Consider the following 11,078-nt stretch of genomic DNA (forward strand, 5'->3'; position numbering starts at 1 on the left):
GGTGTCCAGAACAACACACAGTGTCCTAAGAAAAGTCCTAAGAAATCCTAGTTGAGGAAATATGTTAAATTCTCATCAATCCGAGATGTGTGCCAAGAAGGCCAGGCAACAATGCACCCCCAATAGGGCTATTTTTTTCATTTACTCCTATCAAAATTAAACTTTACACAATGAAAATACCCATGAAAAGTAAAACAAATGTATTACAAGTTTCTTTGAAAACTAATTTTAATATGCAAATGAGCTACACACTAATCGAATATGCCCAAAATACACCCAAATAGACTTAATTTTTCCTTTACTCTTACCACAATAACACTTTACATAGTAAAAGTATATATGAAAAGTAACTGTTTTTGTATCACAAGTTTGTTTTTAAATGAATTTGAATATGCACATGGCTCCACACTTATTGAATATGTCCTAATTTGCATAGGCAGAAACACCATTCATATCTATGACTAATACATAGGCCCAATCTTTATCCAATCATCCTACTGCCTAGCCTGGGTTTTCCCATGCTGCCTTGCGCGCAATGAAAGTCTGACGTTAGCCAGGCTACCTACTGCCAATGGGTGATGGCAATGCTGCTTTTAGACTGGCCTCTAACCTGAAAACTGATACTTGGTAGTACCTGCCAGGGGTATAACCTCGCCAAATATACAAATACTTGGTAGTACCTGCCAGGGGTATAACCTCGCCGGTATAGTCTTTAGGGTCACGGAGGCACACACATAAGCCTCCCCACCACGACAAGGTAGCAACAACAGGGGAGTTTTCTTTTTTTTTTTAGTTTTTCTTTTTAAAGAGTTTTTTAAATGTTTTTCTTTAAAGAAAATCCAGCCTGGATCCTGGACCCCTTCTCTGTGGCTCTTGGTTCTGGCACCCCCTCAGTTCCTGGTTTGTTCTTTGTTTCTTCCCCTCTGGGTCATATTCATCTGATAAATCAGGCAACTGAGAGTTTGTAATGACTAAGATGGCTATTCTGACTTTCTTCTGATGTTATCTGTGGGGGAATGTCAATTGTGGTAGGAGTAGAGGAAAAAATTAAGCCTATGCGGGTATATTTTGGGTAGCCTATATTCGATTAGTGTATAGACGTAAGTCTTTGATAGACGTAAAGGGGGAAAATAGTCCCATAGGGGTGTATTGGTGTCTGGCCTTATACTGGCACACATTTCACTGTGTGCTGAGTGTGTTTCACTAAATCACGGATTGGGATAAATGCAGAGACCAAATTTCCCTCACGGGATCAAAAGAGTATATATACATACTTATACTATACTTATACTTATACATGGATTGATGAGAATGAAACATATTTTAGAGTCCGTAGACTATAGAATAATCCCATGATTAATGCTATTATGTGTATTTTACGCATTGTTTTGTCAGGAATATTTGATATGTTTGAACACAGAACAATAAGAGTATTGAGATGTTCTTGATTTTTTTTTTATTGTTAATTTTTTTTTTTTTTTTTAAGATGTATTCAAATGTATTTATTACAACGTATGAATATATAATCATCAATAGGATTATGCTTATTTCGGGGGCACTGGCGTTTTTAACTTCCTTCGTGGAGTCTGCCGGTCCACCTGTCTCCTTAGTCTCTCCATTTGGGCGATGAGTCCATAGAGGGGCTTTATGTTCTGGTGACTGGGCATGTGCTGATAGGCGATGTGTGTCTGGATTCTGTCCAAGAGAGTGTAAATCTCCAGACATTTAATTTGGAGATGCTTCTGCAGGGTGTCTGGTCCTGGCAGTACTAGGCCTTCTGGGTACGTAAGCTGTTCAAACAGGAAACTGCATATTTATATATTGCAACTAAACTGCATTTCCTTCCCAACTGTAAATACTCTGTGGATAGTATCAAGATAGCATATAACTCACCTTGAGCTTGGCACCCACATTGAAGCGCACCCGGCACGTGCAGTGGCTAAAGGTGAGGTATATGCGCTCCTGTGTTAGTATCCGGAGGCTGATAAAGGGATTGAGGGAGAGATAGAGAGGCTGGAATGGGAGAGGATGAATGTGTGGCTCAAGGTCATGCCAGCTCCAGCGCTGTCTCAAAGCACCAGTCTCACTGCACTGGATCCCCTCAAGCTGGGTCAGATTCACCCTTCAGAAGAGAGGCCAGAACACATGATTCAGCTCACTCCTGTCATCAGCACCACATCATATATCAAGTGCATTTTACTTATAGCAGTAGGCCTACAGTTAACTATGCAAACAGGAAACCAAAAGAAACAGAAATAGCACAAACAGATTCAGATGTATACCAAATGAGTCCATTTGGATGGTAGCATGTTGAGTGGCCTCTGGATGTGAAGATGGCCTGTATATTAGGTTGGGATGGATTGTCCTCCAAGACTGTATATGTAAAATCGCCTCCCCCGACAGAAGAAATTGAGATAGCAATGCAACCAGAGGGGTAACTAGATGTGTTAAGGACAAGACTGAATGTGCCTTCTGCTTCATTTAGTATGGGTGGTTCAAATGTAACATGAGCTATTGCTTTGCTTCATGTGTAAAGGATACAAGACATTGCCAGTTCCATCTGGGAATACAGTAAGGAAAGGGCCAGCATCTGGATAGGACCTCACAAGCACTTTCTTCTGCTGTTAAATGCAAGAAAAAGACATTCATTATTTAGCCTATATGTTGGCAGAACTATCTTTGCAGACATAAATCCCACACATGAAAAACAGTGATGAAGCATACTGTGTATGTCACAGGTGTGACTCCCTGCACTCTGAAAAAGTCACCCGTCTCTGGATCAACCTGGTGAACCTCAGGCTCCTCACGGATGGTCCAGTCTCCATTAGACCGTCTGTAGGAGATTGTTTTGATCTGCTGGCCACCTGTGGGCAGTGGTAGTGTAGTGGTTAAGGAGCTGGGCTAGCGTGCAGTAGCCTGAAAGTTGTCGGTTCAACTCCCAGCTTCCACCATTGTGCCCTTGAGCATGGCACTTAACCCCAAGTTGCTCTGGGGACAATGCAATCCCTTGTTATATATATGACATACTGTATGTAAGTCACTTTGGTCAAGAAGTGTCTGCTAAATGTAATGTAACCTTCAGCCACAGACACAAAAAATATGACAATATGGCCACAGGGCATCAAATAATAACTACTACTGTACCTAAATGAGTAATAATTCAACTAATACCTGAACTGACCTGAGAAAACAGATTTCTGATTGCCAAGAGTTTGCACTCTTTGGAACTCAAATGCTCTCAACCTAAAATGTGCAAGAAGAGAAAGAGATAGTGGGTGGGGGTGAGACTAGCAGTTAAAGAGATTGCCGATGAATATGGGGTGCCTGTTTTTTTTTTTCAATAACTGATTTGTCACATAAACTAAGTCTTCCCCAGACCTTTGCTCTGCTCGTTCTTTGGCAGCCCTTTTCTGGTGTTTACTCATGAATGGTGCATGAGGGCGAACATCAATTTTCTTATCTACTTCCAAATCAGCCAGAGCCCTCTCCTCCTCCAGGATCAGCATCCTCACTGACTGTTCTTTCTCACAGCAGAAACGCTGGACACACCGTAAGAGAACAAACACTTAGATAAATGTATTCAGTTTGTTCATATTTGTGGTCATCTTTGGTATACTGTGTATTATTATGTTGGCAGATACAGTATATTACTGTGGCGCTAGCGGCTAGCTACACTTTAAATGTGCACACTTTTCTTGGCATTTCATGTGAATGTGCTCACCAGTTCTGATTCAGGAGCGTTCTCTAATTGCGCTCGACTGATGAAGGGCTTGCTTGTCTGGTGGCAGTAGTCACACAGAATGCTCTCTGTGTTCATCGCAGGCTGTTTCAGACGCAATACAGCAGGGCTCTGAGAGAACAGCAACAATGTCTTTACATTCTGTTCCTATCTAGATTGATCTAAGTTGACAAGAGACTAGAGTCACTTGAGTTCTGACCTGTACCTTGTAGAGGACTGGAGGCTGTTTGGACTCAGGTCTGTAGGCCAGGAGTGAGGGTGGCCCCACATCAGGTATTCCATACAGATCATTCTCTTGCTCCCTTTCCTTTTCCTCCACATTCTGTCAGTGAGGAAGGAAGCAGCTGGTTTAGGAAACTTCTCAATGTCAGAGCACACACAAACATATTTGCTTACAATGTGGACTCAATATCTAAGTTGCAGCACAACCATCATAACACCTCAATGTCTGGAGCAATAACTAGTCCTCTAAGGTCAGCTGTTAACTCTTCAGCTGGTGTTTCCACAAGGTCCTCAACCACCATATGCACTGCAGAGAGATTAAGGGTAATCAGTAAGTGCTGACAGACTGAGGTCTATGGCCTGGAGCTACTGTAGATTCATGTCTGATGTGTTTGTATGTAAGACTACCTGAGGAGCTGTCTTTTTGCTGCCTGTGTACCACCCAGTCCCAGTCTGTTTGAGTCACAGTGTTGGCAACGGTGATGACTCTGCCATCCACTGTCTGGACCTCTATTACCTCAGGTGAGTCAGAGCAGTTGTGGCCTGGCGCTCTAAGGAGTTTGAGCAGGAGATACGTGTGGCTGAGGTCTGACAGATGTTTATTGTTCTGTTTGTCCAATATATGTATTTACAAAGCTATATGCAAACATTGTCTTACCCCGTCATATGCTGATCAGATGCTGGTGTCTTTGTTAAACTGGTTGTTGTTTCACCTGTAAGTCACAAAAGACATTGTTGATTTGCATGTGCGAGTACTTAAATGGACAAAATACAAAGATTTGAACTATAACAATCTTCTTCATGACAAAATAGAAATCTAAATAGCAGTTGTTTTAACCTACATAACTTTCCAAGACAACTGAATCAAATACATTTTAGATAGACGTGTAAAGGTTTTGTCCAGCTTTAAACACTTTTTTCTTGAATATTAAGCCTTGACACATTTTGCCATGACCAATTGTACCTGCTGTGTCACACGGACGGTCTCTTTTTGGCATTTGCTCACTATCAGCTGTCATCTGAGGGGATGACTCGTGTTGCCCTCCCCGTGTCGAGGACAGAGTGGTGGAGAGTTCAGATCCACTTTCCACCCCCGGAGACCTAGTAGGTTTGCTCATTTGGTCTAAGACACTGGTCTAAACGTAGCCTATATTAAGATTAAACGCAAGGTACAGCGTTCAAATTGAACATTTTTACTACTTCAGCATCAATTCACTTAATTCGGCAACTAGGCTATTGCGCTTTGAAGTCGCATCTTAGGCATTGACTGGTTACTTTTTCCACGGGATTGACTGGTTACTTTTTCTACAGATTTTACACTGACGCGATGTTTGGAGAAAGTACTTGGCAACATCTGGATGGCTTACAAATATGCATTATTACGTAGGCTACCCCCGTTGTGCAATTAAAATAGAGCATAGTTTTGGAAATAAAACGCTAGAATTAGAACATTCTCTGACAGGCAACTAAACACATTTGTGATAACAGGCATCGCAAGTGCTAATGGAGTAGGCTATACACCCTGTAATCAACTACACTTGATTTGTCAAGTTCAGCGAGTTAATCCTCATGGTCCTGTTGCTATCTATCCACTCTGAAACACGGTGTTCGTACACACTGTGACTAAATAGGAAACAAACAGTGGCTCCGTTGTTCCAATGTGAAGAGGCCCGTCCTCATCATATTTAATTTGCAAGGATTTGAACTGAATGTAATAGGCTATTTGTGAAATATGCATAAGACCATAAGTTGTCCATTCCATAATGGCTACGACATATGCTTGAGTAACAGGGCAGAACATTTGGTATAGTATGCTGCCTGCCCCGTCGCCCCTGCAGTGTGTATTAAACCCGACAGGATGGGGTAGAAGAGATGACAGCTTTATGACTCAGCACTACCTTTCTTTCCCTATAAAGGTTTCACACCACCTTTGTGTGTAGCGTCAGATTTGTATCAACAACAAAGAATATGGTTATGAGGAATTTAGCCATACAGGAGTGATTTTAGTATCTCAAGAGTTGTTTGGTGAGTACAGTAAGTCACTTATTATCATGTTGGATTTGTATTGTTTGTGTTTTAGGACATAGTAGCCTTTGATATTATTTCAAGATTTAAACTTTTCTGTTCTTTCTTTCTCCTTTGACATTTGTCTCTAGATAAATCCAATCATTTTTTTAATCAATAGCTCCAACACATCATGGAGAGAACAAATGTTTTCATCTTTTTCCTGCTCGTCCAAGTCATTTCAGCTGAAACTGTAGACAAGACCACATATCAAGAAACTTTCACCGACATCAATGAAACAATCTCTCGGACGTATCAGAAAGAGGAAGTGAATAACACATTGAGCACATCAAACTTCACTCTGAAGGCCCCTGGGCAGCGTCCCCATCCTCATCCAATGTGCTCAGGGCCAACAAGGATCAAAGTGGTGTTCAAATACATCAACACGCTGGTGTCTTGTTTTGTTTTCATCACCGGAATGACAGGCAATCTGGCACTCCTCAGAATTATTTATAAGAACAAGGGCATGAGAAGTGGACCTAACATTCTAATTGCCAGTCTTGCTCTGGGAGATCTCATACATATTGTGATTGCCATACCTGTCAATGCTTACAAGGTAAGTACAAATGTTAAATAATAATTAATAGCTAATTGTTAAATCACCTGTTATTTATCTTGTGTGGTCAGATTCCATGTATTGTGTGTGCATTATGGTATAGCCTACCCAAAACAGGAATGCATTGTTTTATAATAATGCAGGTAGCAAACTATTATTTTCCTTCTTTCAGCTTCTGGCTGAGGATTGGCCATTTGATGTGGCAATTTGTAAATTAGTGCCTTTCATTCAAAAAACATCTGTTGGAATAACAGTCTTGAGTTTATGCGCACTGAGCATAGACAGGTATGGAATATCAGCTTTCTGTGGAGAAACCTCTGTTTTAGTATACGGTATGCCATTAGTCAAATCTCAATTGAAATATGTTTTGTTTTACTCTAACAAATTGTCTCCTTGATAACATATTGCAGTCTTTATTATGCATCAACAGCACTAACCATCATCTTACATGAATCTCTGTAAAAAGTAGTAATCAATGCACATTTTTACTGTCAGATACCGTGTTGTGGCCTCTCGAAATCATATCAAAGGCCTTGGTGTTCCGAAGTGGACAGCAGTGAAACTGATTTTAATATGGATCATATCCACATTTCTTGCTGTGCCTGAGGCCGTGGGATTTAATATGATGGCAATGGACTATAAAGGGAAGCATCTTCGGATATGCCTCCTTCATCCAATACAGTCATCTCAGTTCATGCAGGTATTGTGCTATTCATACAATGTATAGTCGGAAGCCATTAAACACACCAGTGATGGCAACAATTGTCTATAAACAATTTGCCCTTGAAATGTCTGTCCTTTCTGCTTATTAAAGTAAAATGAGTTTCAGTTATTATACTGGGGACTTGTGTTTTTGCTATGCTTTCCTGTCCATCAATGTACCGAACAGTGTGTGATTTTACGACTTGGCTTGTCTTCAGAAACCAACCTGGCAACATTGCCTTTTTTTAAACTGCTCCAACACACCCGGGTGGAAAAAAATGTATAGCCATGAACAAAGTCGATATAGGACTGCTGCCATGATATAAATTCGAGCCGAGTGCAATTGCTGGAAGCCCACTGCAACCCTGCCCCAATTTCAAAGTGTCTGTGTCAAGAGTTCTACTGAGTGTGTCCATCTTCCACCATTTCCACAAAGTCAATTATACAGTGTGTGCACACATGATGTTTTCCCCTTCCTCTAGTTTTATAAGAGCGCAAAGGATTGGTGGCTCTTTGGAATATATTTCTGTATGCCGCTGGCTTGCACTGCACTGTTTTATACTCTCATGACCTGTGAGATGCTGAAGAAAAGTAGGACACAGATTGGTTTTAATGACCATATCAAACAGGTAGGAGAGGTGCTTTTTTTCTACCTAGATATACTCAGCCTCCAACTGTAAGAAGCCACATGATGCATTTCAAACATGTACTGGTCTCTCTTACAGAGAAGAGAGGTGGCCAAGACTGTTTTCAGTTTGGTGCTGGTATTTGCGGTTTGTTGGCTGCCATTACATCTCAGCAGAATCTTGAAACTAACTATTTATAATCAAAAGGATCCCCATCGATGTGATTTATTGAGGTAAGGAAGTGTTTAAAATACATAGAGATATTTATTTCTGAGCAGATACTTCTCTAGTATGCATTTAATATTATATTTTTTTCTGTTTTTTTCTTTCTTTTTTTTACTAGTGCCTTCCTTGTCCTGGATTACATTGGCATCAACATGGCCTCTGCAAATTCTTGCATGAACCCAATTGCTTTGTACGTTGTGAGCAAGAGATTCAAGGCACATTTCAAGGTAACACTGAACGTGTTTATAATCTTTGTGCTTTGATGTACTCGTATTAGTTATTACTGTCCAAGCAACACAACGCTCTTTGTAGAGAGAGAGAGCGAGAGAGAGAGAGAGAGAGAGAGAGAGAGAGAGAGAGGTGGTATTATAGAATGCTGTTTGATCCCCACCCAGATCCCATTCTGCCTCATTGACCTTGAAGAACTACACACTCACAAGTGTTGTCTTCTTTGAGATGACAATATTCAGGTGCAAACTGGCTGACAACACAGAGAGGATCAGATCCAGTTATATGGGATTCAGTGAAAGATGGGACTTACTATTGTAATACAGGCTTTCACCTTAATGTAGAACATTGTTGCACTATGTGTTAGTTATGTATACTGTAGGCACAAAGACTTCATGACCTTGTCTTTCTACAGGCCTGTCTCTTTTGTTGGAACACATCTTCCCAGACTGTAACACCAGATGAGAAGCAGACCTTGGAGAAGACGAAGGTCAACGGACAAACCCCAGAGCAAAGCAAGTCCTGACACATGAAAGATGTTGCTGCCTCATTTGAACATGTTACTGTCACTGCAATTTAATGTTTTTTGTTGTTGTTGTTGTTGTTGTTTTTTACACATTTTGTATTTGAATGTAAAATCAAATTACGTTGAAGTTTTCATTCGTATTTTGACATATTTGTTAAATATTTATGTCACGCTTGAAATTCTTTTTGTGTGTTGACTTTGAAAATTGGGATGTGACAGTGTTTATGAAGTATATAAAGCGTACACAATCAGAACATGACAGCTGCATGAAGCTTTCATGAGGAATGATGTCTGATGCAGATGCTTTCATGTTGCATTTATGTGTTGCTTCTCAGTACTACTCCGTGCACCCTGTCTGACTTTTATTTGACGTGCAACCATAACATTATGTTGTGTCCTTGAATGACATATATCATGTATAAAAAAACTCAAATAAAAGTGATATTTAAACATCAAGTGAGACAATGGGTCTAGTCTTTGTTTTATTATAATTTTATTTGACATATCACAGCACATTTGCACATCTGTATAGCAATACACAAAATATAGCTTATGTTGATTTTACAGTAAAATAGACCAAAAATGAAGAAAGCCTTTCCACTGACTTGGATGAGTCCCACAGTGTGTAATGCCCTCTGTAACACTGCTTTTAACGTCTCAACAAGTAGTGGAGCTGTTGAAATATGCATAGGTCTACATTGTCTTCCAGGGGTAATCTTATGTGGTAATGTTTAATGAGTCATCATACATTTATATGTCACTGCTCCTATAGAACAGCAAAAAGTTTTTTTTTATGTGTGTGTGCTGGGGGATTTCTTCTGGGTTATTGGCTATTTACTTTTAGTCTACCTCCACATGCAGTGCAGGATATTACAGTGCTGCTCTTCCACGACTTTTCTCTTTTGATAGATTTTGGGAAAAGAACACAATTATAATTATTATGAAAGCTAAAAACGAGTTATTTTGTGTGATAACCAAGCCATGCTTAAGTTAAGTTGTGGTAAACAAATGTAAAAGTGCAAACAAATATGTAGGAGTTTAAGGTGTGTCTAAAGAAGGTGTGTCTAAACATAAATGATCCCATTGATATAATACATTCCTATTCTATATAAGGCTGCAATTTTGTAGCTTAACATGCTACTCTTAACAGTGTTGTATGGAAGCTTAGTGTCTTGTTTATTTCAGTGGGTGTAATGTAGGGCCATCAAGAACAGTTCTCTTTCTGTGCTCCATGTCCAGAGACTATGTTATTTTGTTTTAGGGTTATCTGTTTCCATACTTTCTTGTCAACAAGTGGTGATGGCAGAGTGAATCCTCCAGATGTGTCATCACTGACAGGTGTGAATAAAGTAGCAGTGATTTTATGGCAAAGCTGCAAGCATTGTCGGCTCTCGTCAGCAGAACATCTGGTCTTGGCATGAACCATGCAGGCGCGTGGTGCTCTTACCTCAGGCACTGACTTGATCTGAGCCTTACGTCATGTACTACTTACAAATGTATATTATGAACCTATGTGTGGGTGGCACTGTCTGAATCATGTGCATGTTAACGGATTGCTCGACTCTGAATTCAACATCTGAGAGGGCCTGTGGGGTTGTTCAAACAGACACAGCTATTCATCATATCAAACAGATTTGCCAGGTGTGTGGAAGATTGCTAGCAGGATAGCAGTCACAAGCCTGTGTACAAACAAGAAACTTCATGTTTCTCTCTCTCTCTCTCTCTCTCTCTCTCTCTCTCTCTCTCAAAAAAACGTGTTCCTTTGTCATATTGATGTCAGAACTGTGCAAATGAGAGAAAATGATTAGGACACAGCTCGCTTTCCCCCAAACGCCGAGATGAGCTGGGAGAGAGTGCTCACTTTATGTGTGTGCACCACCAGTCAACACCACAAAGGGAAATGTATTAAATTGGAAGACGTCAGTGGATTTCTCCTCAGCGCTGAATGACTGATTGATGACGGCCTATTTATAATGCATTGTTACATGTGTTGTGCATTGGGACACTTTATGGAAGACTTGAGAGTGGGAAAAGCAGGAGAAGTGGGATGACAGAATGAGGTCAGAAGGAGGCGGGGGAGGAGGAGGGAAGGGGGAATACTTGAACACCTGATAGGCCTGTCACAGGACAAGGCCCTGCATAGATTGGAAGGTTTCAAAATCGTGGTATTTTGCCTGAGCCTTTTTTGCA

General features: G+C 40.5%; 2 protein-coding genes across 4 annotated transcripts; one reads left to right on the plus strand and one right to left on the minus strand.

The window, feature by feature from the left end:
* Positions 1–1,497: 1,497 nt before the first annotated feature.
* LOC125292476 (glutamate-rich protein 6-like) lies at positions 1,498–5,236 on the minus strand. Of its 3 annotated transcripts, none has more exons than XM_048239781.1 (13): positions 4,968–5,236; positions 4,620–4,674; positions 4,370–4,512; positions 4,180–4,268; positions 3,939–4,061; positions 3,722–3,850; positions 3,379–3,539; positions 3,182–3,243; positions 2,725–2,864; positions 2,542–2,621; positions 2,283–2,438; positions 1,894–2,122; positions 1,498–1,790 (listed from the first exon to the last, which is right to left on the minus strand). In XM_048239781.1, the coding sequence occupies exons 1-13, from the start codon at positions 5,077–5,079 to the stop codon at positions 1,545–1,547; spliced, it is 1,725 nt and encodes a 574-aa protein (XP_048095738.1). In that variant the 5' UTR covers positions 5,080–5,236; the 3' UTR covers positions 1,498–1,544. The 3 variants fall into 3 exon arrangements, with proteins under 3 accessions (XP_048095738.1, XP_048095737.1, XP_048095736.1); XM_048239780.1 differs by having other exon boundaries at positions 3,945–4,061; positions 4,926–5,236; XM_048239779.1 differs by having other exon boundaries at positions 4,926–5,236.
* Positions 5,237–6,176: 940 nt separating this feature from the next.
* Positions 6,177–9,250, plus strand: ednrbb (endothelin receptor type Bb). Its single transcript, XM_048239318.1, has 7 exons — positions 6,177–6,581; positions 6,754–6,866; positions 7,077–7,281; positions 7,766–7,912; positions 8,009–8,142; positions 8,253–8,361; positions 8,778–9,250. The coding sequence occupies exons 1-7, from the start codon at positions 6,363–6,365 to the stop codon at positions 8,886–8,888; spliced, it is 1,038 nt and encodes a 345-aa protein (XP_048095275.1). The 5' UTR covers positions 6,177–6,362; the 3' UTR covers positions 8,889–9,250.
* Positions 9,251–11,078: the final 1,828 nt, after the last annotated feature.

This window comes from Alosa alosa, chromosome 3 (genome assembly GCF_017589495.1).
Source record: "Alosa alosa isolate M-15738 ecotype Scorff River chromosome 3, AALO_Geno_1.1, whole genome shotgun sequence".
In the NCBI taxonomy this organism is placed as follows: Eukaryota; Metazoa; Chordata; class Actinopteri; order Clupeiformes; family Clupeidae; genus Alosa; species Alosa alosa.

Coding starts and splice junctions, on each gene's coding strand:
- LOC125292476 (XM_048239779.1), bottom strand. CDS start 5,079: ATGAGCAAACCTACTAGGTCTCCGGGGGTGGAAAGTGGATCTGAACTC. Junction 3,244..3,378: donor AAAGAACGAGCAGAGCAAAG/GTCTGGGGAAGA, acceptor TGCACATTTTAG/GTTGAGAGCATTTGAGTTCC. Junction 2,439..2,541: donor GATGGAACTGGCAATGTCTT/GTATCCTTTACA, acceptor TAACACATCTAG/TTACCCCTCTGGTTGCATTG.
- ednrbb (XM_048239318.1), top strand. CDS start 6,363: ATGTGCTCAGGGCCAACAAGGATCAAAGTGGTGTTCAAATACATCAAC. Junction 7,913..8,008: donor TTAATGACCATATCAAACAG/GTAGGAGAGGTG, acceptor TCTCTCTTACAG/AGAAGAGAGGTGGCCAAGAC. Junction 8,143..8,252: donor CATCGATGTGATTTATTGAG/GTAAGGAAGTGT, acceptor TTTTTTTACTAG/TGCCTTCCTTGTCCTGGATT.